The sequence below is a fragment of the Lynx canadensis genome, chromosome A3, assembly GCF_007474595.2.
Source record: "Lynx canadensis isolate LIC74 chromosome A3, mLynCan4.pri.v2, whole genome shotgun sequence".
Lineage (NCBI taxonomy): Eukaryota > Metazoa > Chordata > Mammalia > Carnivora > Felidae > Lynx > Lynx canadensis.
The window spans coordinates 25953397-25979132 of NC_044305.1; the positions used below are offsets into that span (position 1 = coordinate 25953397).

Sequence of the window (25736 nt, forward strand, 5' to 3'; positions counted from 1 at the left end):
ATTGAACATTGTTCAGATCCTCCCTCCACAAAGCTGTCTTGAACTACTCCAGAGCCTCTGAACTCTTCCTCCTCTGACCTCTAATGGACTCCGCATCAGTCCCACCCCACCGAGTGCAGGGATTATACCTACAGAGTGCCCCCTACCTTTCCCGCCGAAGGTACACACATCAGTGCTCCTCGAATACCTGTTGGCCTACTGATTCACTCCCCTGGGAAAGAGGCTTTCCATCACCTTTTGAGCCAGCCCCAGGCTTTGGGTCTCTGTTTCCAGATCTGAACACCCACTCAGGCTGGCTGGTCTCGTGGCTCCTCTGGGCCCTCATCACGCACGTATCCTTCAACATCCAGCCCTGCCTGGGAGAGCTCTTGCCACTGGCAGCTGAAGCCACAGGCCTCTCTGGACTGAGTTCTGTTCTGTAGGTGAAAGCTCAGGAGAATTGCCCGCGTTTGCTCTACGTGGAGGAGCGAGGGCCACTGCCTCCGCTGAAGCTTGCCTCGATTGATGCATGCCATTGGAGCCTAGCTGTGGAGGCCAGCACTTGGCTTGGCCTGGGTCAAGCCTCCGCATCACGGGTTATTCTCGAGGCCCATAAAGCCAAGGCTAGCTCCTGGGCGGGTGTCAGTTTTCCTTGGCAAAGCATGTTGAGACATTTCTTTGAGTGATTCCTCTGCTTCTCTCACCAGCAGCCTGCTGGATTATGGTGGCTCTGCGACCGTGGCGATCTCCTAACTCACCAGCGGTATCGCTTAGTGGCTTGAGCGCGGCCACTGTATGTGTTGACCCCAGCGGGGGCTGACCTGCCTCAGCAGAGCCCAGGGAAGCCACTTGTAACCCATTCATGCGTCCACCTTAGCTTATGCCCATCCTGGCATTCGTCTGGCCTGTGAGCACGTGACTCCACGGAGTTCCCGGAGCTACCACTGGCTTCTGCACCTCCCCTCTTTCCTACCAAGTTGATCCTCTTGATGTGAGCTACTTACCACCTCTGGAACTTCCTGGCTGGCAGAAACCCTGCCTGCCTTTCTCCTCACTGCGGTCCCACAGCCAGCTCCCTGGCATGTTTTCTCACCTGGAATGCCTCCCCACTGCCCGCCAAGGTCCCGCCTCCCCACCAGCACTCTCGCTTCTGGAGCCGCAGGCACGAGCATTCCACTGCACTTGGATCTCTGATGGATTTGTGCGTGCATGCTCAAGGCATCCGGGTTCCCCCCAGACGGGGCATCCTACCTCCTCTTCTTGAGCCCTCCTGGCTCACCTCTGGGCACTGGAAGTGGTTTCTGATCTGTGGACCTGCCGGGGACGGAACAGGCCAAGGAAAACCCCTTTCCCCTCCTCCCAAGAGTACCATCCTAGCCATTGGTTTTCTGTTTTCTTTCTTAAGCCAAGCTGTACCCGGCTTTATTAGAGGTGCCTTCTCATAAGCAGTCGTGGTATTTTAGGCAGGACATGGGTGACCATCAGGGAAAAAAACACAGTGCCTGGCCTCCCCGGATGGCCAAACATGGAGAGCTGCCATGACACTCCATGAATTCTTCATTTGCGGCTCTGACTAGTGATCTCCAGGACGAGGGTGGCCCTGTTCATGCACCATGTTGTCTGACAGCTTCTCACCAGACAACCATGTCTCTGAGGAAATGAAACGGAAATGGCAGCGTTCTCTGTCTGGAGACCCAGGATCAGAAAACAGGAACCATGGCTCTTTTGAGTGACGCCCTCTCAATGTGGTTGCTCAAATGTCCGCCTCACATACGGCCTCCAACCCCGTCGCTTTGTGGGGGAGGGAGGTCCCAATGTGCTCCTGGGCTTAAAGAGGTCAAGTCTGGGTTGAGGGTGGGGCAGCAAGAAGAGGACTAATGGACGCTGAAACCGACTTCAGTCCCCTCGCCGTGCCAGTCGTCTGTGCAAAGGCGCCAACGTGCAGCGGTGTCAGAACCCTCTGCCACGGAACCAAGAGGAAGTGTCTACGGAAAGAAAGTGCAGCTCATTTTAAGCCAGTTTTCTGAGATATTCTATTAGTGACATTCACTTCTTCCTCAGAGAGCAAAGACCTTCCTCAAGGAGCGCAAAAACCCTGAGTGCGACAACATAGCTTTAAAAAGCAAACCATAGTTGTGCATTTTTATAAACCTTGATGATATTCAAGCTGTGCCGTCACCAGAAGTATACCACCTCAAAATGACACCCGTCGGCCCCAGACCCAGTCTCCGTGGACCCCGTTCTCTGTTTCTGTCCTTGTCAAGGCAGGGACTCCCTTGTCCCCTTTGGGTAGCTTCACCCCCTTGTTTGCAGGGGCTTTTTTCTTTATTGTAAAATATAACATAAAACTTGTCATTTTAATAATTTTTAAGTGTACATTCAGTGGCATTAATGATATTCACACCACTCAGCCACCCTCACCACTGTGTGTTTCCAAAACGTTTTCACCACCCCAAACAGAAACCACGTGCCCATGAAGCAATAACTCCCATTCTCAACCCCCAGTCTCCAATAACCTGTGTTCAACTCTCTGTCTCAGTGACCAGGCCTGCTCTCGATAGTCCAGCTAAGTGGAATCCTAGCGTATTTGTCCTTGTGTGGCTGGCTTCTTTTACTCAGCATAGTGTCTCCAAGGTCGAAGGGACCTTCCTGGCCGGGGCCCTGGCTCCCGCATTCCTCCACCGAGGCCCCGGCACCCGCTTGCCCCTGAGCCCGTCTCTCCGGCACGATGGTGGTGGTGGCAGTGGTGGAGGGCAAGCTTTGGCAAGTCCACAAGTCGCTCCTGCTTCTCCTCCTCCTCCTCACACTGCTCAAATCCCAGCCCATGAACAGAACTGAGCACCAGGGGGGACTTTGGGCCAAAGGCCTGGAGTCTTGGAGGCAGGAAGAGGAGGCCGGAGAACAGGTAACCAAGACTATGCCCCAGGCGGAGGGTGAAGCTGGGTCAAGTGACTAAATGACCAAAGGAGGCCCCGCTTTGTGTGAAAGATCCCAGCAGGTGACTCCAGGGTTTTGAGACTGGTCATAGCAGGGGGCATCTGCAGAGAAAGCTGGAATGGGAAAAGGGGCTCCCTTTCAGTCCTGCTCCCCGTCTTCCTTGACTTATTACTGTGCCATTTTAGTCTGTCCCTTATGACGCCCATGGTGGGGCCTCAGACGCAGAACACAGTGGCTGGGCACCGTCCACCGCAGCAGCCTCTGCAGAAGGCAGCTTAGCTGGAGATTTTAAGAGTTCTGGAACAGTCCTACCCTTCGGCCCCCAAATTCCATTTTTTGGAAAACAATTAGAAATACAGACCAATATTCACGAATAAAGATGTTCCCTGTAGTACTGTTTATAATAGCCTCCAATAGGAAACAACCTGAATGGCCAATCATAAGCAAATGACTTGAGCAAGTTATGATAAAATAGTACACAGCCATAAAAACACTGTTTGCAAAGCAAAACAAGATTTTTGATGGTGGGGGAAATGACCGTGACAACGTTAAGTGGGAAAAAAATGTTTTTAAGCAAACTATAATTTTTTGTATGCATTTTAATATCAAGTGCATAAAGAAGAGAAGCCACAGAGAAAAAATAAACAGAAGCATATGTCAAGCTGCTCAGTGCAATTATTGGTTTTGGGTGGTTTTTTTGGTTTTTGGGTTTTTTTTTGGCCTTTACATTTTTCCACATTTTGCAAATGCTTTACAAAAAGAACATGCATGACTTTGATCTTCAGGACAAGAAAGCAATAAATGGGGGGAACAGAGCTCCTCTCCGTGTGATTAAGGAAGAACCAGAATTTGGGAGGGGGTAGTGGAGGCCTGGCCCAGACCTGTGAGCCATATGGTACCTGACAGTGCTTTTGGGGGACGCTGTCGGGGTGGGAGATGGGGTCAGGTGGTGGTGGCAGGTGTGCACCAGGAAGCTGGCTTAGACCAGAGCTGGAAACGAAAATGCCTTTGAGGGCCCGGCAAGTGTCATAATCAAGTGAAAATGCGCATAGGAACCAGTAGGGACTGTGGCAAAATGAAGAGTTCACACGCTGGCTAAAGTGGCTGCTGCAAGGCTGCCCTGGTAGGTGGCCAGGTGGGAGCGTGGGCCCTGTGTGACCAGACCTTCCAGCTTCCAAGGAAGCCAGATAGTCCCGATTTTTAGCATGTGAACGCTTGCTAAACAATGGCACCTAACTGAACAATATTTTCAGGGCCTCGCAGTCCGCATCCACAGGCCAGATGTGGTAGGTGAGCCACCAGCTTGTGAGCTCTGGCATGTTCCTTCCTCCTCCTTAGGCTCTGTGTGGGTGACAGGGTGTGGTGCCTGCCAGGGGGCCCCTGGCCCAGACTGAAAGTGGCTTCCTTTTGTTCTTCCTGCCAGAAAATGAACCTCCCTCTCCTCTGGTCTCCGGGATTATCGATTACAACATGCCCCTTACCTCCACGTACCTGAAGCAGATGAAGTTGCGAGTGATGAACTCCCAGGAACAGGTAAGGCGCATGTCTCTCCTCTCCTCGTCCCGCCTGGAAGCGTCCCAACCTGTCTGGGTGCGGTTGGTCCTTTCCAGGATATGGGGACCACAGCAGGTGTAAACACACTGGGAATCGAAGGGGACCGTACGTGGTTATCTGGTCCTTGCAGTCCAGGCTGAGGAGTGTGGGGGTGGAAAGAATGTGTTCTTAGTTAGGGATCTGCTGGGCAGACAGCCCTGCCAGGTCTTCAGTGAAACTCAGGAAGCTCATGCTTCACAGAACTTTCCCCAAGGGCAGGGGTGAAGGAGGGGGTGTGCATGAGCTGTAGACCTTGGCTCTTAGGTTGTTCTCTCTCTGCTTTTTGCCCTTTGTCTGCTGTGTCACTCACCTCCTTTCCCCAGGGAGGCATGAGAGAGAAAGAGAGAGAGAGAGAAAGAGAGAGAGAGAGAGGTGCCCTGGCTGCTCACCTGTGGCCTCTCACTCTGGGGGCCCAGAGAGGCCAGAGGCCTTGGAGGGTGGCCCGGGTGAGATAAGGCCCTGGGCCCCCCTGGCTGTCCAAGACTCGCCAGCTGTGGATTGCCAAGTGTTGTCAGGCACCATGGAAACTGGCTCTGAAAAGAAAACCACTCTTGCCAGCTTCCCCACACAGTCTACCTTCTAGCCCTTTGCAAAGCAAGTAGCATGACTGTCCTTCAAGGAAGGACTAGGTGAGTGCCACCCCCTCCCTTCACCACTGCCTAAAATCAGAGTAATAATTTCTCACACAGCTTCACATCTTCTCATCTGTTGTGACGTTTGAACCTACTAGACCTTTGAGGCCTCCCTAGGGGAATGGGTTCTTCGTCCCCACCCCCACCGAGAGTCTGACTTCCGGCCCTGGGTGCATGCTGTCCCCCGTACTGCTGGTCTCCTTGACAACCTGAGTGTGTGTACGCAGAGTGGGTGATGGCTCCACAGCCAGCTCCAAGGTGATGTAGCAGGATGTTTAGGTTGCATCTGGGGTTGTGGCACCCGGTGGAGGATTTGAGCTGGCCTGCTTGAGCATGACCCATTCTGCCCTCCCCCAAGGAGGAGGGATGTCCTCCCAGCCCCGTACCGTGCCCGGCCCATAAAGGTTGAACAAAATAAGCCTTGTTCTGGATGCTAGGGCTGTTTGTGTCTCTGTGCCTCCCGCATCTTCTCGCCTGACATAGTCTCCTCTATGATGGTTACATCCCTAAGAAACTTCACGTACTCAAAAATAATGTCAGTGGGGGAAAGGATGTGGGGGTTTCTAACTCACAACGGTAAAATTGTTTCTGTGCAGGAATGCCAATAATATGGCAGTGTTTTTGTTAATAGTTACAGAATCCAAACACCACCATGCAGGTTCAGTGTGAGACCTCTGACTACGTTGAAGAGTAATTTCCTTTCCCGTAACCATCCACACAGTCATAAGCACCTGGCTTCTCTCACCTTCTTTTCACCATTCCCATCCGTCACCATGAAGTGCAGAGCCACTCAGACAGCTGGCGGTACAGCCTCATGCCTCTTTCTTTCCCACAGAACGATGCTAGATTCAGATCGCCACCAGGACCAGTAGTGGTCAGGGTAGCCCCATTACTGGATGCTGTGCTATTTTGCTTCGTGATATGAATTCTTGCTATCTGTGGGGAATTACAACTATCGGCCAGGTGCATTTGCAAGGATTTAATCCTTCAGCAAATACTTATGGAGCCCTGCCCCGTGAGCTCATCTAGGGATGCGCAAGTCTTCGGAGCTACCATTACTAGCCCTTCTTATGATTTGGGGGAAACAGACACTAATGAAAAAGAATCACACACAAGGGCCCAGCTCAGAGGAGGTAACAATAAATAATTGGAGGGAAAGATGAATCGGTTATCACAGGGCAGCTACGACAAATGCCACACGGGAGGACACACAGTCCATGAGTACTCTTAGATGGGCATGAGGGGTGGACCGAGGCAGGGCTTTGCTTCAGAAAGGGGTGCTTGAGCTGAGGTGGAGGTCCGAAGGGAACAGCTCCAGGCTAAGGAAACCGCTTGTGCCGAGGCCCTGTGGCTTGAGGGAGGACAGTGCCTCTGAGAACCTGAGAGGCTGATGTGGCCGCTGCAGGGAGTGTGAGGTATTCTGTTCCTGAAGAAAGAGGAGGAAGACACAAGTGTTGGGCAAAGAAGCACTTGGGTATCTGTGAATGAACCAAAGTTCATGAAACAAGATGGATAAAATACCCTGGTGAGGTTTGGGCCACTCACAAAGGAAAGGCGGGTTGTGGGAAGGTGTTTCTCTCCAGGGTGCTCTGAGAGTCCAGCTGGGACTGAAATTGACGGCAAGTGTCTCAGAGTCGACTCTGCCTTCCTCGCCTCCATTCCTAGTTTCCCAGGTGGGGGCCCTGGGACAGTATCCGCTCTTCTCCTGTCCCCTGTGCTGCAGGAGATCAAAGGTATCGACCTTCCTTGCATACACCGGGCAGGAGAAGCAGCGTCCCTCCTCGAGCCTAGGGTCTGGCATCTGCTGGGCTCCAGCACTCCCCGTATAGCGGTGAGCTCGCAAGGCCTCACTCTCTCAGGCCATCCCTGTTCGATGGCTGGGCACATGGTGAAACCAGAAATCGCATTGCTCATCAGATTATTTATCTGTAGGAGCAAGGAAGGGCCAAGGACCCAGAAGTCTTTGATTCTTTGGTTTGAGTTGGAACTAAAAATACGTTTATTGGAATTGGTAGCTTGTTCCCGGGGGGGAGTGGGAGTCGGGCTCCCCTCGGGGCCAGTGAATGGCGTGCCGTGCGAACACGCAGCCAGGGGCCTGCCTCTGCCGCTGTCACGTCTCGTGTGCCGCCGCCGAGGCTCTGAAAGCGGCTTCATTCCCTGAAGCCTCCTCTGGCCCCAAAATGCTGACAGAGGGCCTAAGTGTTTGCAGGTCACTCCTGCAGGCCCTACGGAAAATAAACCTAATTCTAATGTAACGGGAGCTGGATAAGTGATAATTTATTAATGCCAAACAAAACCCTCCATCTAAAAACTCCGGGTAAGAAAAATCCCAATAATTCATTTTTTCCAGCATTCGATATCCAGGAGACAAACAGTAAGGCAGGTAGAACATGTTGCCCTCGCTTTGCTTCTAGCAGACAATGAACAGGTGGTGGGATTTACTTGCGAACTGGACAGAATCATGTTACTTGTCCAATTGTGTCAAATTAATATGCCGGGAAATGGGCCCTTCTCCACAGAGGATATTAGGTAATATGAAAATCTAATAACAATATTCACACAAAGGAAAAAGATTCTTCTTGAGGTCTGATTCAATGCAGCAAATGTTAATGGTGTCCTCCACATGCAAGACATTTGGGGATCAGACACCAGCCTTCCAGGACCTCCATCCTAAGACACAGAGCCTGGGAGCTATCATCGCAGGGGCCACATTGAGCTGAAAATAGGGGACTGTAGTCTGATAAAATCTTTCTTCCCCCTTGCTTGGGAAAACTCTAATAAAGACATAAAACTGAGATCACATTTTGTTGTACTGATGAGGAAAACGTTTTCTTATACGGGACAGGGTAGGAGGATTTCATAAGTTGTGGACTGTCTCTCGGAGAATGCTCTGTAGCATTCTGTCATAAGATGAGGTCTCAGGGAGACGTGCCACACTCACAGGACAAGTGCCATCCACAACGGCTGGCCTGGCACATCCCCCTTTAGGGCTGTGTGCAAGATGCACCAAAGAGGAGTGCTAGGGTCTCCTCTTTATGTGGCCACTGGTTTCATACCTCTTTTTTTTTTAATTTACTTTTAACGTTTTTTTATTTTTGAGACGGAGAGAGACAGAGAATGAACGGGGGAGGGGCAGAGAGAGAGGGAGACACAGAATCGGAAGCAGGCTCCAGGCTCCGAGCCATCAGCCCAGAGCCCGACGTGGGGCTCGAACTCACGGACCGCGAGATCGTGATCTGAGTCGAAGTCGGACGCTTAACCGACTGAGCCACCCAGGCACCCCCCTCTTTTTTTTTTTTTAAGAAATGTTTTTTAATGTTTATTTATTTTTGAGAGAGAGAGCACAAAGAGGGGAGGGACAAAGGACAGAGGACAGAGGATCCAAAGTGGGCTCTGTGCTGACAGCAGAGAGTCTAATGTGGGGCTCAAACTCACGAACCGTTAGATCATGCCCTAAGCAGAAGTCAGACACTTAACCGACTAAGCCACCCAGGTGTCCCCATACTTCTTTTAATTACACAGGTAGCACCTGACCTCAGTAGTCAAAAGCAAAAGCATGGTGATAAAAATCGCCACCATCCCACCACTCAAGTCACTGAGTATTTTGGGGTCCAACCTTCCAGACTGTTGAACAGAAAGGGGATTATCCCGCACAAACACTGTGCTTTGCTTTTCTTCTTTCAAAAAAAAATTTTTTTAATGTTTCTCTATTTTTGAGAGAGGGAGAGAAACAGAGTGCAAGTGGGGGAGGGGCAGAGAGAGAGGGAGACACAGAATCTGAAGCAGGCTCCAGGCTCTGAGTTGTCAGCACAGAGCTGATGGTGGGGGCTTGAACCCACAAATCGCAAGATCATGACCTGAGCTGAAGTCAGACACTCGACCAACTGAGCCACCCAGGAGCAGGGTGGGTGGGTGCTTTACTTTTCTGATGCTGATTTTCCATGTTATCAGAGTCTCTTTACCCCCTTGGCCAAGATATTTCCCACCTACCAAATAAACTGGTTATATAATTTTCCTGCCATTCCCTCGCTCCTTCACCCATTCACCCACTCATCCATCCACTCACCCATCCATCCACCCACCCACCCACCCATCCATCCATCCTTCTATCCATTGCACACTGTAGCCAGACATGGTTGTAGGCGCTAAGGGAACAGTGGTGAACAGAGGCGAGTCTATGCCCTGCTGGCTCTCAGAGTTCAGTGATAGAGATAAGGAAAACCCAAATCAACACCCTGGGGTTTTAGAGGAGGGACAAGGAAGTGAGCCAGGTGGATGCCATTGTAGGCACTGGGTTATTAATTTAGGCACTTGTTCTGTGTCCAGCACTTCACACTTTACCCTTTGCCCTCACAGCCCTGCAGGGTCCCATTATTCTCATTTTGCAGATTCCATAGCTCAGGCTCAGAAAGGTTCTGCACTTGCTCGAGGTCACACAACCACTGACATGAATGAAACTCAGATCTCTTCCATCCCTGAACCTGTGCACCTGCCAGAGCCCCAAGCCCTGCTTCTCTCCACACTTACTGGATGAGGATGTGCTCATTAGAATCTGAAGCAGGTGTGTCGCCCATGGGGTTGGAGGGGGGAAAATGTCCTCGGCAGAGATTATGGCAGAGCACGTCAAGGGTCTTTTGTTTGGCCTGGGAACTGGGATCTGCTTTAAATATATGATGCTTGGGGCGCCTGGGTGGCTCAGTCGGTTGGGCGGCCGACTTCGGCTCAGGTCATGATCTCGCGGTCCGTGAGTTCGAGCCCCGCATCGGGCTCTGTGCTGACAGCTCAGATCCTGGAGCCTGTTTCAGATTCTGTGTCTCCCTCTCTCTGACCCTCCCCCGTTCATGCTCTGTCTCTCTCTGTCTCAAAAATAAATAAACGTTAAAAAAAATTTTGAAAAGAAAATAAATACATGATGCTTAAGGAACTATCACAAGAGGAATTTGGCAGGGGGCTGGGTTTGGGAGGAAGGTTACCCCTACCTCGTGTATGCTCAGTTATCTGCGGGGGTACGTGTATAATTTGATATGCACGTTACGGGTGATGTTATCCTCATCTTCTCTTAGATCCCAGTGTTTGACCCAAGACCCTATTGTAGAAATCATGTCCCGATCTGGAAGGAGGGAGACAGATTGTATTCTTTCTTCTGACACATACTTCCATTTTATAGAAGTGGAGGCTGAGACCCCTGGACTATTTGTTGGTGGTGGTGGTGGTGGTGGTTTCTGTTCTTGCTCTGTCTGGAGTGGGAAGGCTGTCAGACCTTCTCCAGTTCCTGGAGCTGTTCTAATGTCCTACTAATGGTTTTAATCATTCTCCCAGCAGCCGGTGTAGTGGTGCTGCTCCATTGTTTAAGCCCCAGTGATGGAAGCTCTTACTTGTCTCCGTTAACCTCTGCCTCCCTTTCTACGGCCTTTCTCCCGGCGCACAGTTTTCCTCGGGTCCCAGAGGGTGTGGGAGGACCCTGAAGGCCCCAGCAAACATGTGGGGCCTGGAAGGTCCACAGCCCCCTGAGTCTCCAGAGCTTGGGCCCTCATGCTCCTTGCAGCCGGCCTGTTGGAGCAGCACTGTTCTTAGCCAGGACGCCAGCCCCCCACGTATGCAAACACCCTAGAGGCAGGTTGACGGCACCAATTCCACCACCTACCAGCTATGTGACTTTGGGGAAATTGCTTCACTCTCTGTGCTTTATTACTCGAGAGTAGTAATAATACACCTAACTCATAGAGTTATTCCAAGAGGTAAATGATGCGAGGCAAGATCAGTGCTTAGCACAGCGCCCGGCATGTTAGAACTATGGAGTGACCTCTCCTGCTGTTAATGCACCTTGTGTTTAATAGACACAGTGGATGACCTTGTGCAAGAGACCAGGGCCGTAAAGTTGAATAAGAAGTATAGTTGTTCTCAAGGAACTCTTCTAACAGACAGGACAACAGCCATGGAACTGTGACCCAGACAGAAAACAGAGGCCAGAAGGGGCCAGGAATCTGCCAGGTGGTTCAGGGGACATTCACTTATTTTAAAATGAGATTCGGGCCTCTCATCGTAGCCCACCTGGCAAAGAGGGCCCAGGTGAGGGAAGCTGAGAGTCGACAGCTCTAGGAGACGCTGAGCTGGTGAAGGCCACAGCCAGTTTGGGGAAAGTAGGAGAAAGGAGACAGATGAGGAAGAGGAGGCTCAGAGCATGGGTCTTTCTTGGCAGTGAGGCCACAGGAGAGCCCTTTCCTCAGCCAGCACTGGGGAGCGAGGCACGGATGGGGGCAGGAAGTGAGCACAATCCAAGTGTGGAACTTTCTCAGGTCCCAACCTCCCTAAGTGCAGGAGAAAACAAGCACACTCCAAAAAGTTCTCCACATTCACTTTTTTTTTTTAATTTTTTTTTTAACGTTTTATTCATTTTTGAGACAGGGAGAGACAGAGCATGAATAGGGGAGGGTCAGAGAGAGGGAGACACAGAATCCGAAACAGGCTCCAGGCTCTGAGCTGTCAGCACAGAGCCAGACGTGGGGCTCGAACTCACGGGCTGTGAGATCATGACCTGAGCCGAAGTCGGCCGCTCAACCGACTGAGCCACCCAGGCGCCCCTCACTTTGTTTTTTAATTGTGATAAAATATTTGTAATTTAAAGTCTGCCATTTTGACCATTTTTTAAAGTTTATTTATTTATTTTTTTATTAATCCCTACACCCAGTGTGGGGCTCTAACAACCTCGGCCAATATCAAGAGTTGCGTGCTCTTTGGACTGAGCCAGGCAGGCGCTCTGCCATTTTAACCATTGTTTTTAAATTTTTAAAAATGTATTTATTTTAAGAGAGAGAGAGAGAGTATGTGTGTGTGGGACTGGGGCAGGGACAGAGAGAGAGGGAAGAGAGAGAATCCCAAGCAGGCTCTGCACTGTCAGCACAGAGCCCGATGCCAGGTTTGAACTCACAAACCATAAGATCATGACCTGGGCTGAAATCAAGGGTCAGATGCTCAACCGACTGACCCACCCAGGCAGCCCTAACCATTTTTTTAAGCTTATTTATTTATTTTGAGAGAGAGAGAGAGAGAGAGAGAGAGAGAGAGAGAGAGAGGAGGGGCAGTGAGAGAGGAGAGAGAGAATCCCAAGCAGGCTCCTCACTGCCAGCACAGGGCCCGATGAGAGGCCTGAACTCAAGAACCACGAGATCATTACCTGAGCCGAAATCAAGAGTCAGACGCTTAACCAACTAAGTCACCCAGGTACCCCCACTTTAACCATTTTTAAATGCACAGTTCAGTGGCATTAAGTACATTCACAATGTTATGTGAACAGCATCACTATCTCCAAAAGTTTTTCATCACCCTGAACAGAAGGTCTATAACCATTAAGCAATAACTCCCCGTTCTCCCTTCCTCCAGCCCCTGGTAACCACCTAGGTTTTACTTTTTGTCTCTATAAATATGACCACCTAGGGACCTCATATAAGTGGAATCACATAATTAATATTTGTCCTTCTGTGTCTGGCTGACTTCACTTAGTGTAATGTGTGTCCAAGGTCCACTCATGTTGTTGCATGTGTCAGAACTTCATTCCTTTTTATGGCTGACTAATATTCCATTACTTACCAAACCATATTTTATGTATCCCTTCACCCACTGATGAATGTTTGGGCTGTGTCCACTTTTTGGCTAACCACATTCACTTTTTTATCTATTGGACCAGGTTGCAGGACAAGGAAGAATTAAATCAGGGCTCTGTTCCTTCTCTCCCTGAGTCCTTAACCCTCTTTGTGGCTTTCTTTTCTCATGAACACTCTCGACCTCAGAAGGACCCCAAGAAATGGGGGGCCCCAAAGAAGAAGTGAGAGCCTGTTGCTTAACTTAAACAGTGCCTGACTCATAGGGCTCTTACCTGTGGAGAACCCATGGGCACTGACTCTGATCCAGATTTAAGAGCTTGGTAACAATAATGATCTCTGGGGCACCTGGCTGGCTCAGTCCAAAAAGCATGCAACTCTCGATCCTGCAGTCATGAGTTCAAGCCCCACATTGGGTGTAGAGATTACTTTAAAAAAATAACAATAATGATCAAATAATCTCTTCCTTCCCCCTCCTCAGGCTGTCTTGCAGCCCAGACAAGATGTGAACTCAGGGGGAAAATAACAGAAAAAAATCATTTCCATGTCCCCTGCTGTGGCTCAGTGTATGTAACCTTTGGTGGTCTCTTAAGAAAGCAAAGGTTCTGAAGTATTTCTTTAAAATTAAACAGTAATCTCCATGGAACAGAACTAGAATTTAGAACTTTTCAATCCCTAGAGAAAATAAAAGAAATAAAGAAAACTTGACCAATGCAGCAAGAGTAATTAAATGAGGGAATAAAAGAAGAAACAACTAAAAAGAGATATAATAAGTAGAAAACATAAATAAGCTAGTAGGAACAAGACCAAATGCCAGTAAATCACAGTAAATGTAAACGGGTTAAATTCCACTGCAGAGAATTTGAAAAAAAAAAAAAAAAAAAAAAAAAAAAAAGAGGCTCAGATAAGGTTTGTTTGTTTTTTTTAATGGCAAACAAAAGACATTTTTTTAATGACACAAAAACTAAGATGAAATCAAGAGAAAGAGAAGGCAGTGTTGCTCCTGTCAAACAAGCAAATGTTTAAGGCAAAAAAAAAAGCATTAAATAGGGCAAAGTGAGATATTTCATGTTGATCAAAGGCCGTTTCCCAGTAAGATTTCAGAGCCTCTTGACCTTGGAAGTCTGCCCTTGGGGGAGGTTGAGGAGGTGGTTGGTCCTGTGGAACATAAGTAGCGCCTTTAGGCTTCACCATGAGAGGCACTATCCTTCTTCTGTGTCCCCATCATCATTCTCTTCACCTTTTGTCATTTGTGGTACTGTCTTGCTGTAGCCACTTCTCTAGACCAGTATCTTCAAACTTTGAGCATCTCTGTTTGCTCTCTGGAAATGTGCATGTAACAGAATGTGGCATGGACCCTGAAGAACTTGTAAGAATGTGGATCTGCTCCTTGGCTACCTGGATTTTAGTCCTTCTCCTCCTCTCCCCACTGGGCTCATCCACCAAGGCATACTGGACTGCTTTCTCAGTTCCCAGCCTCCTCCTTTCCTCCCAAGTCCTGGCCTTCCTGGCTTCCTTCTCTTGCTTCATCTCTTGCTTCCCGCCTCTCAGACACCCTTAACAAGCCTCTGGGATCAGCCCACCTATGACTTGTTATGTGGTTGAACTGAAGGGGTGCAGCTTGACTCCATGAGAGTCCAAAAAGGACCTGAAATGGCCCTGGCTCCATTTTCAAGATCTGAGAAGCTATAGCCCAAACTTTTTCCTGTTTCAGTAAATCCCTGGCACTGTGGAAGGTTTGTGCTGCGGCAAGAAAAACAAAAAGCAGCTGAAATATTGACCTTGACCAAGGCTGCTGTTTGGATTTTTCCAGGCAAAGAATGATCCTTAGAGCATTTCTGCTGTGAGATGATGTGCAGGTGGGGTAGTTGCCCTCAGATTCTGCCCTGTGCCCCTCAGACCCTCCCCCATAATTCCAGGGTGGTTCAGTTTCAGAAACAACATCTCAGGTGGCCCTTTATCTTTTTTTGTTTTTGTTTATTTGTATTCATTTTTATTTTTATCAAAAGAATATATATTTTAAAAATCAGATAGAAAAACAGCAGACCCTGCCCTGGCCTTCCCACTTTAATTTCTTCTTTTCAGAGACAGCCTCTTTTCTTAGTTATCCTTTAGCTCTCTCTTCTGGTTTTACCTTTTATTTCTAAATAACATATGCTCATGCTGCTAGTTCTTGGTTTTTTAATTTGGGCTGTTTGGATTGATGTTGTTCAATTTCTTGCTGTATAAGATAGATATTTATACTATTATACCCTTTCATAAATACATATATTATTTCCCCTTCCTGCATCCCTCAATATTCGCCATACCTCTCTATTTGGATAAATCACTTCATTATCTATATTATTATGACTGTGCATAGATTATTCATAGCTAAGCCTATGAGCATACTGTGATTACATTTTCTTTCTTTTGATTCCCCAGAGTTAGCCATTGCCTCTTTTTTCCAACCTTCACCTTCTATCTTTTGATCTTGCTTACGATGTGTGTGTTTTGTCATTTTTATTTTTGTCTTTATGTGCTCAAATTTATCTTTTTTTCTTTAATGGCTTCTGCATTTGACTCTTTAAAAAGCTAAGTAACTCCACTTCCATGTTCTCCTTTAGTACTTTCATGTTTTCATTTTTTTAATAGACTGCTTTTTAGAAAAGTTTTAGGTTTACAGAAAAATTGAGAAGATGGTATAGAATTCCCACATTACACCCCCCCACACACACACACACGCACACCCAGTTTCCCATACTATTAACATCTTACATGGTTGCAATACATTTGTTACAACTAATGAACCAATACTGACACATTATTGTTTTGTTTTGTTTTGTTTTTTTAATATATGAAATTTATTGTCAAATTGGTTTCCATACAGCACCCAGTGCTCATCCCAAAAGGTGACACATTATTGTTAACTAAAGTCCATAGTTTATTTAGATTTCCTTAGTTTTTACCTAATTTCCTTTTTTCAGTTCCATAATCCTATTGGGGATACCACTTTACATTTAGTTGTCGTGTCTCCTGAAGCTCTTCTTGGCTATGACAGTTCCTCAGCTTTTACTTGTTTTTGATGACCTTGACAGTTTTGACCTACTGGTCAGGTATTGTGTAGAATTCTGGAGTTCGTCTGATATTTTTCTCAATATAAAGCTGACGTTATGGGCTATTAAGAGGAAGACCACAGACATAGAGTGTGATTTTTACCACATTATAGCAGGGGTACATACTGTCAACATGATTCATGACCATAGCTGTTGGCCTTGGTCACACCTGGCTGAGATAATGTTTGTCAGGTTTCAAAACTGTAAAGCTGCACTTTTCCCCCCTCTCCAGGAAGGAAGTCACTATGTACAGCCCATACCTAAGGAGTGGGGGTTATAATTTCCTTACTTGAGGGCGAGGTATCTACATATATCATTTGGAATTCTTTGACATGGGACATTTGTCCCTTCTACCTCATTTATAAATTTATTTAATCGTTCAGTAATTTATATGGCTATTTATTTTATACTTTGGGTTATAATCCAATACTACTTTATTTATCTTGATGCTGAAACTGTTCCAACTTTAGTCACTGGGAGCTCCTTCAGTTGGCTCCTGTGCTCTTCTGACAAACCCTGATGGAAGGGTCTTGGGGTTTGTTCTTCGTAGGGTTTCATTTACTTTCTGGCACTATGAGATGCTCCAGGCCCATCTTGTATATTTCCTGCCCCAATCCTAGATCGGCCGTATCTCAAAGGAGCTCTGGTTCCTTTTATTGAAGAATTGTATTAAAAACCATGATCTGGGTGCTAGGTGTGCTTATTGCTACTGGAGTTTCCTTCCTTTTAGACCATCTAAGCAGAAGGAGCAAAAAATAAGCACGTTTTTATTTTTCAATTAATCTTTGATCCATTTGGAGCTTATCCGGGTATATTCTGAGACACAGATCCTGTTTTACCCTTCTGTGGAAGCATCACTTATTAAAGAGTCTATTTTCTCCCCATTGACTTGAGATGCCACCTTTATAATTTACTAAATTTCCATCTGAAACAGAATCTACTTCTATTCAGCCCATTGGACTCTTTGTCTATTTAATATCTGGTAGGAATGGTTCCCTTCCTTGTTTTCCATCTTTTCCAAGTTATCTTGGCTTGAAAAGAAAGTTATTTGAAAAAAAATGTTTAATGCCTGAAAATTTTTGTATCCCATTCTTGGTGGGGGAAAGATAACAGAGGCACTGGGTTTTGGTGTTGGTTTTTTTTTTTTTTTTTTAACATTTATTCATTTTTGAGAGACAGAGCATGAGCGGAGGAGGGGCAGAGAGAGAGGGAGACACAGACTCCAAAGCAGGCTCCAGGCTCTGAGCTGTCAGCACAGAGCCCGATGCGGGGCTCGAACTCAGAAGCCATGAAATCATGACCTGAGATGAAGTCGGACACGTAACCGACTGAGTCACCCAGATGCCCAAGGCACTATTGATCTAACCAAGTAAATATTAAGTCAAGACACTTTTACTGCAGGCCTTTCTGTTCACCAAAAAACAGGGGTGGACTATGAGCCAGGAGCATCATGACCCCAGCGTTATCTGGGGGCTATAAACATGCACAGCCCAGCATTCCCATCCTCCTAAGGATGGTGTCAAGCAAAAAAGGGCATTTCTAAATTTGAGAGGGATGGTTTTCTTGGCAACCTCTCTTTGAGAGGACAAATAAGGGAGTGAAGAGCCCACTCCCAAACGTTGTTTTATTTTATTTTATTTTATTTTATTTTATTTTATTTTATTTTATTTTATTTTAAGTAGGCTCTATGCCTGATGTGAACTCACAACCCCCAGATCAAGAGTTGCATACTGTACTGACTGAGCCAGCCAGGTACCCCTAAACATCTTTGTTATAGGGCATTGTTTTAGAGATTAATACATACTATTGAGGATACTCAGGTACTTTCTAGAAACTTGCTGCAGTTTCCAGGTGCTCAAAGAAAATGAGCATTATGGCTATTTTGCTAGGACAGCCTGGGGTTCAGAGAGATCTGTGTCTCTTCTGTCTTCCTGCTTCCCTGAAGTTATGTGGGGAAAAAAGCAGAAAACAACCAACATCCTGTCTCAAAAGCCAGTTGCCTGATGGAGTCAGTAGATACCTGAAACCTAAACAGCTCATTGTCCCCATCAGTTTTTATTTTTTTAATTTATTGTATTTTTTTTTGAAAGAAAGACAGTGAGTGGGGGGAGGGGTGGAGAGAGATGGGGAGAGAGAGAAAGAGAATACCAGCATGACAACCCCACACAGGGCTTGAACCCACAAACTGTGAAATCATGACCTGAGCTGAAACCAAGAATCAGATGCTCCACTGACTGAGCCACCCAGGCGCCCTACGTCCCCATCAGTTTTTAAAGGCTCAGTCCCCTTCCAGGCTGCTGACATCCACCCCCGACATGTGAAGATGCCGACCTGGCCTTTCAACTTCATTATCCAGGAAAAAAAAATGTACACAGTGCCCATAATTTACTGGTACAGGCAGGAGAGCCGCCTGGTACCACGAGCAGAATCCTGCATGCTAGGCTAGCCCGGGGATGCTTTATCTGTGTCAAGGGAAAAGCTGGGAGCAAGGTCAGGAGCCGCTACCCGGGCCTCCTGAATGGGAAGCAGCTCTGTCTCCTCAGACTCTGACTGTAAACCGCCCCTGGGAGGCACCCTGGGGAGCTGACTCCTGCTCTGTCTTTAAGGACAAGAGAGATCCAGCAGGAAAGGAGGTGTCTCTCCTGGGCTGGGCTGGGCCAGGAAGGAGCAACTCAAAACATCCAGATGGTCACTGAACCGACAGCTGACCTTGTGACACCCCCCCCCCTTCTCTGGGCCCAGCCTGACTGAGGCCCAGAGGGGCCCTGTCTTGTGACCAAGTCCCATTGGGTCATTGTCGTTGCTGTTTTTCACAACTGAACTCCTAACCTCAGTTTTCAAGGTATCTTCCATCTAGAGCAAGTAGGTTATTTGGGGCAGCGTGCTTTCTCCAGCCCTCCCTGTTTTCTGTCACATTTGGTGGGGGGGCAAGTCCCCTGGTGGCTTTGTCTAGCCTCCCACTGAAGGCCCTGAAATATAGGTCTCTGGGCCCCTGGCAGCTGAGCATCTGTGGGTCGTGGTTTTCCATAGGTTCTTGACCCCCCCCCCCGACTCTTACCGCCCTGATTGCTCCTTCCCACATGGGGGGCAGATGGGTCCCGGCACCCCAGCAAAGAGCTGCTGGGGGAGATGTGACCCCACTGGGTGGGCCTGTGGGTGGGTGAGCCAGGGCTCTGTAACCAGACCTGGGGGATGCGGGAGGAGTTCAGACGCTTCAGCAGCTGATGTCTGGAGATCAATTAGAGATAATGGCTTTGGGTGAACGCAAAGAGGCATGGCCAAGATTTTCCTGGTTATGATTGTGTTTACCTCATTAGCAGCCTTTTCTTTTTTTCTTTTTTGAGGGTGGGATGGCACAGTGCTGCACTGTGAATTTGTGCCGGCTGCTTTGTGTCACTCAGGGTGACCAGGCACGGACCCCTGGCAGCCGGTCGTCCCCCCACCTCCACTTAGACGGAAGAGACACAGGCCCGCGGCTTCTGCTCACAGCCCACCAGACCCGTGCCCTCCCAGTGACCCTGTGTTTGTACAGCTTTAACATTTTTTCTTCCTTCCTTCATTCAAAAGTCACTGAAGTTCCTACTATGTTCTGGACACTATGTCCCACTATGTTCTGAGCAAAGAAGATACAGCAGCAAAAGAGACAGATAAGGATCCTGTTCTCGGGGAACTCCCAGGCTGTAGGGATGATAAACAAATCAATAAGAAAAAATACACAAAAGTGAGAAGTTTGGGGCAGAGAATTAAAATAGGGAGAGTTGATAGACTGCACCTCTGGGTGAGAAGCCCTCTCTGAACAGGTGGCAATCCAAGCCCAGATGGATATGAAGTAGTCAGACCTGAATGGTAAGAAGTAGCCAGACGTGGGGCAGTGAAGGAGAAAAGGCTTGCCAGGTGGAGCAGACACAAGTGCAAAGGCCCTGGGGTGGAACAGCAAGAGGGCTAGGACAGAGGGAGTGAGGTGGAGACACGCTTGAACAAGCTTGAGCGGTCTGCAGAGGACAGCCCCCTCTGGGCCCGCCAGCTGGATATGAAGTTTGTCGTGTTCAGTGTGAAACCTTAGGCTGCATTTTCCTCCACCAGAGGAGACTGGTGGCTTTACTGGGGGTGGTGACGAGCAGAGACGAGCACCCAAGAGGGTGTCCAGGGACTCGGGTTATAGGTGTGGCCCTGCCCCTGACCAGCTATCTGACTTTCACTTCTCTGTGCTGCAGTTTCCCTGTTACTGAAACAGCAGATTTAGGCCAGGCTTTAGTGGTTTCCAAAGTTTGCCTTTTGACAGAGGAACCCCTTCCTTCAAGGAAGTTCTTTTGGGGAGGAAGTCCAGCATATCAAGGGGCAGCAACAGGCGGGCATGTTGCCGGCAAAGCTGGCAGAGGGGCCCATAGCTCTGCCCACCTTCCTCTCCTATGCCCAGGCGGCACCCCCTCCACCCTTCCATAGGACCCCAATAACAGGGCCTAGAAAGCTTTGGGCTGAGGTGCTAAAGACAGGCAGAAGGGCTCAGCCCAGCATAACCACAAGCAGCCTGGCTTCAGGCCAGGACTCCTCTCTCTCCTGTAGTTTCCTCCTCGGTGGAAATGAGTAACTGAGCCCATGCTAGCCCCATGGTGTTTTAAGGCTTGGATCTTTGGAATGTCTCTTAAGTGCCTCAAGAAAAAAATAGCATAGAAACAGAAGATATGTTTTAACTGGTGCAGTGCTGTGGCTCAGGAAGTGCCCAGGCACAGCCGTGCAATAGCCTTGGCACCGTCCCCTCCTGCAGAGTTCATAGGGAAGGGAAATAAGAGTTTGTCTTCTCCCAGGCACCACACGTGCACAGCAGGTGCCTGGACATAGCCGCCTTCCTCAGTCTTTTTAACGAGTCTACATTCTAGAGAAAAAGCCACATAGGAGTGGGGTCCTTGCTGTCCAGTCCAACCACAAACAGGAATCCCATGAATCATTCAGAGATGCATGCTCCTGACTATAAGAGCAAAAAGTCAGCTGACTGTACAGCCAAACTTGAAGCTTTTTTTTTTACTGCTGAAACAAGACGAGCGGAGGAGCCATTGTTGGGGTTAATGTCTACAATGTTGTTGATGCCTCTGATGTTGCTGACCTTTTCCTCATGCTTGCAAGTTGGCTGCTGTTGCTCCAACCATCTTGTCCACATTCAAGGTGAGAGGAAGATGGGAAGGGGTGGTATAAGCTTAGTCCAGCAAAGCAAAAGCTTTCCCAGAAAATCACCAATAGACTTGTTGACATCACATCGGCCAGTGTCACGTGGCTACCTCCAGCTGCAAGGGAGGCTTTGAAAGAAAGAATTTTGTTTTTCTACCCTCTCTAGTTGAGAAAAGGAAAGGAGAAATGTCGAGTTTGGGTATCAGATAAGTTAGTCCACAGTATCTCCCATGGCCTGGGCGCAATCAATTGAGCTTGATAATGCACTTGGGTTATCAAGATGCCAAAGGATCGGGTGGGAGAAAATAATAAGAAGGGAGGGAAACAGAGGAGAAGCAGGGAGGGAGAAGAAGAGAAGAAGGAGAGGAAGGAAGAGAGAAGGAATGGTTGTTGGAGGCCTTCTATGTGCCAGGTCCCCCACGTGGCTGGGGAAACTAGGCTCAGTCTCAGAGAGCTCAGGTAACTTATCCAAGGTCATAGAGCTAGTGGGAGAGAGCCCTGTTCCCTCTAACATTATGCTATTACTTCCCAAGGGAAGAGGAAGGAGGAGAGAAAGGAAAAGGAAGGTGAGAGTGAGCAAATATAGAGACAGGCCAAGGCCCCCAGTGGCACCAGCCCTAACAGCTTCAGAGGGATGGGTCTGGGTCCCCTTATCCCAGCACCGCAGTCCTGGCACGTGGGGCAGGACCCGGCACACAGCAGGGACTCGGTGAAAGTATCTTGGCTGATGCCTTTATTACAAACTACTTATTTAAATGCATCACTGCATTTAAACCTCACAGCACCCTTCAGAGCGAGTCCCTGTTGTCCCCCCATCTTAGAAATGAGAAAACAAAGTTAAAGAGGTTAGGTTGCCTGCCTGAGGTCACGTCGAGGAAGGGCCTGAATATAAACAGAACACACCCCAGTCACCTGCTCCCCGGCTGTACCCCCACACCGGCACTGCCCACCAGGCACAGGACTCCAGCCGTCAGAAAGTTCTCCGTGCTGTAGCTCTGCCCCCAGAACCCTTGGCCATGACCCACACACCTCCCAGCCTCAGGCTCTGTCACGGAGGGTGCAGGCCGAAAAGGGGAAGTGCCACCCGCCCCTTTCTCTTGGCAACCTGTCCCCACAGCCGAGCCTGTCTGGCAGAGGGGCCCTGGCCTCTCCTCCCATCACCTGCTGAAGAGCTAAGGAAAGGCCCCAGGCCCAGCTTCCCTCAGGGGTTGCATGGAGAAGCCTTGGGGTCCCACCGGGGGGGGGGGGCAGCAGCCCCAGCCCCTTGCCAGTGCTCAGCCTGAGGGAGACCTCTGAGGGCCCAGACTTGCTCTGGGGCTTTGTCTTTCTGTGCTGCAGGTCGGTGAAGTATGACACCACATGGTCCGACTCAGCGGTCCTGCCTCAGCAGGGCACTCCCCACACTTTGGGGACCCACATACCCTGGTTCGAACCCCAGCACGGTCACTAGCTTCCAGCTCTGTGACTGCGGGCATGTCCCCTGGCCTCTGAATGCCAACTTCCTCACTGTTGGGTGACTGGATGAGTCATTTAATCTTCCTCCCAGAGCCCCTACTTGTCATTACACAACGGCAATTAATACCAACCTTGCTATTTGGCTGATTCAATAAGGTAACATATACTACCACCCAGCGTAAGTGCCTGGCACAGAGTGGGTCACAGTAATTGAGCACACCAAGCTCCAGGCTGCTCGACCATGGTAACTGGCTCCAGCTTTTTTTTTTCCTTTTTCAAACTTTCATTAAACTATACCACTCAAACAGAAAAGAGCACACATCGTTTAAGTGGACAGCTCAGTAAGTTTCTCCAGACTGAATCCACCTCCTGTGACCAATTCTCAGATCAAGAAACAGAACATTGTCAGCACCCCAGAGACCCCCTGTGCCCCCTCCCAGTCACCACCCCCACCAAGGGTGACCACCACCCTGGCCTCTAATAGCATACATTGGTTTTTCCTATTCTAGAAGTGACTATGAATAGAATCATATAACATGTGCATCTTCACTCACAAGCCTGAGTTTGTGAGCATCATCTGTGTGGTGCTCCCTCTGTCGCCAAGGGGTATTCCACAGCACGTGTGGAGCCATGACCAGCCGGTCTCCGTTAGCGTTCACTCGGGTGGCTTCTGGATTGGGGCTCCTGCGAATAGTGTTCTGTGATCCTTCTAGAATGTGTTCTGTAGGGACCGTCCCCCTTTGGTTTGTTGTGTGTGTACCTAGGAGCGGAAGTGCTGGGTTACAGCCGGCCTTGGCTTTTTGGCTGAGCCTCTCCAAAGGTGCTAGAACGCAGGAAGAGAGAGGAGGGGGGAGCGCGTGCTCTGCGGGAGTTACAAAGTGCGGCCTGGGTTGCAGATGGTGTGCCTAATTCAGAGCTGCGTCGTGGAGCTCAGAGCTGTACTGGGCGGAGGGTGAAACGGGGTCCTGAGTGATGCAGTGAGGAGTTCTGCCGGGGACTGTGCCGCCTAAGAGCCTGTCCTAGCCCTGAGAGTTCATGGTCCAGTTGGGGAAAGGAGGTATAAAGCAGGAAACAGGAAGTACAAGCACATTAGGTAACGGGAGTAACGGAGACCTGTCACAAGAGCCAGCCGCGTGGTCTGTGAAATTGGCTGCTCCAGGTTCAGAGGGTTCCAGATTTGGCGAGGGTGGAGGGGGTCTTTGCTGATGGCCGAAAGCACCTTTCTAGCATGCATCCTTCAATGCCCAACTTAAATGTCACCTCCTCAGTGGATCCCTCCAGGATCCAGTATGTCCTTCTTACATGCCGGCGACTTTGTTCTCAACAGGCCCCACAACTGTCAAGTACAAACTGAATGTACATCCTGTGACCAGAAACCATGTGGTCATTTGTTTAATCTCTCTCTCTCTCTCTCTCTCTCTCTCTCTCTCTCTCTCTCTCTCCTGCTGGCCTGCAGGCTCTGAGTGGACAGACTTATATCTGTATTGTTCATTGCTGGGTCTCCCATACTTATCATGGTGCATGGCATGTGATAGGGGGTCTATACATATTTGTGGAAAGAACATGTGCCTGAAAGCATGCATGATCAAAGGAATGAAGGGGGTCACACATGGGTGATTGGGGAACAGAAGATAGTGAGTCTCTCTGAAGCAGAGTTCACCACTTAGAACAGAAGGATACAAGGCCAGCAGGGCTGTGGAAGGCCTCGAACACGAGGCCATTGAGCTGCAACTTGATTCTGCCAGCAACTGGGAGCCATTGAAGGTTTTGGAGTAGGAGAGCGACATGAACAGAGATTAACTGATGACACTTTAAAGCAACACATCACTGAAAAGGAGATTGGGTGAAAGTGTAATTTCTACCTTTTGTTGTGGTTGTTAGGAAAGTACATTTCCACAAGCCAGGCCCTTTTAGTTATATTCACATGGGAAATTTATCTAAACAGAGAAGGAATGAGGACATAGAATTGGACAGTTCTTCTAGATTTCAGCAAAGTGGTCAAACTGACTATGAGGTTGCAGCCAGCTGTGCAAAAATCAGCCAATGCCAAGAATAGATGGAGAAGCCAAGCTAGGCCCCAATCCACAGATCAGGTGTTTTGAATTCAGGCATGTGTGAAGCCCTTGGTGCTTCCATCCATGCTCCTCTTCCTGCTGAGATGCCCTCCCTACTTGCCACCTGTCACATTCCTCCTGCCTTCTTTGGTTCAGATGGATGGCATCTCTTCCAAGAACCTCCTACCCCAAGCCCCTCCTTCCTCCATGATTGTCTGCACCTAGGGCACCTCTCTGTTACGGCCTGGGTTTAATTGGACAGCTCTTGGGAGATAGAGGTGGATGTCAGCCCTACTAGATATTAAAATATATTCTAGAGCTATAATAGTGGGACAGGAATAGATCAATAAAATAGAATAGACAATTCTAAAAATAAGGGAATATTAGTGTAGTGTACTATAATAGTGGCATTTCTAACCCATGGACAAAGATGAATTATTTAAAAGATGGTATTGGGACAACTTGGAGAACCACTTAAAAAAATACAAACTAGGTTTAGTAGTAGACCTCACTACTTATATGGAGATAAATTACAGATTGAATGAAGATTTGGGGCACCTGGTGGGCTCACTCAGTAGAGCATGTGACTCTTGATCTCAGGGTCCTGAGTTCAAGCCCCACATTGGGCATAGAGCTTATTTAAAAAAAAAAAGAAAGAAAGAAAAAGATTTAATATAATGGAGCTATAAGTGCTCTACAAGAAAATATGGGTGAATTACTTTTATAATCTTAGAGTGGGAAAAACCTTTGTTCTGGCCTGAAACCTTTAAACCCTAACAGAAAAAAAAATTTTTTTTTTTAATATGAAATTTATTGACAAATTGGTTTCCATACAACACCCAGTGCTCATCCCAAAAGGTGCCCTCCTCAATACCCATCACCCACCCTCCCCTCCCTCCCACCCCCCATCAACCCTCAGTTTGTTCTCAGTTTTTAACAGTCTCTTATGCTTTGGCTCTCTCCCACTCTAACCTCTTTTTTTTTTTTTTTTCCTTCCCCTCCCCCATGGGTTCCTGTTAAGTTTCTCAGGATCCACATAAGAGTGAAACCATATGGTATCTGTCTTTCTCTGTATGGCTTATTTCACTTAGCATTACACTCTCCAGTTCCATCCACGTTGCTACAAAAGGCCATATTTCATTTTTTCTCATTGCCACGTAGTATTCCATTGTGTATATATACCACAATTTCTTTATCCATTCATCAGTTGATGGACATTTAGGCTCTTTC

General features: G+C 48.3%; 1 protein-coding gene and 1 long non-coding RNA gene across 4 annotated transcripts in view; one reads left to right on the forward strand and one right to left on the reverse strand.

Annotated features, from left to right (window-relative positions):
• Nucleotides 1-25736, forward strand: part of NOL4L (nucleolar protein 4 like) — a 128640-nt gene that overhangs the window by 59789 nt on the left and 43115 nt on the right. For all 3 annotated transcript variants that reach the window (XR_003967633.1, XM_030309816.1, XM_030309817.1), the window contains exon 4: nt 4340-4449. Coding sequence is in view for 2 of the 3 variants with exons in the window: in XM_030309816.1 (XP_030165676.1) it covers nt 4340-4449 (110 nt within the window). In the remaining variant the exon portion in view is untranslated. The remainder of the gene's footprint in view (nt 1-4339; nt 4450-25736) is intronic.
• LOC115510207 lies at nt 1189-5173 on the reverse strand. Its single transcript, XR_003967634.1, has 3 exons — nt 4899-5173; nt 4408-4606; nt 1189-1964 (listed from the first exon to the last, which is right to left on the reverse strand). It is a non-coding gene; the product is annotated as an uncharacterized LOC115510207 (long non-coding RNA).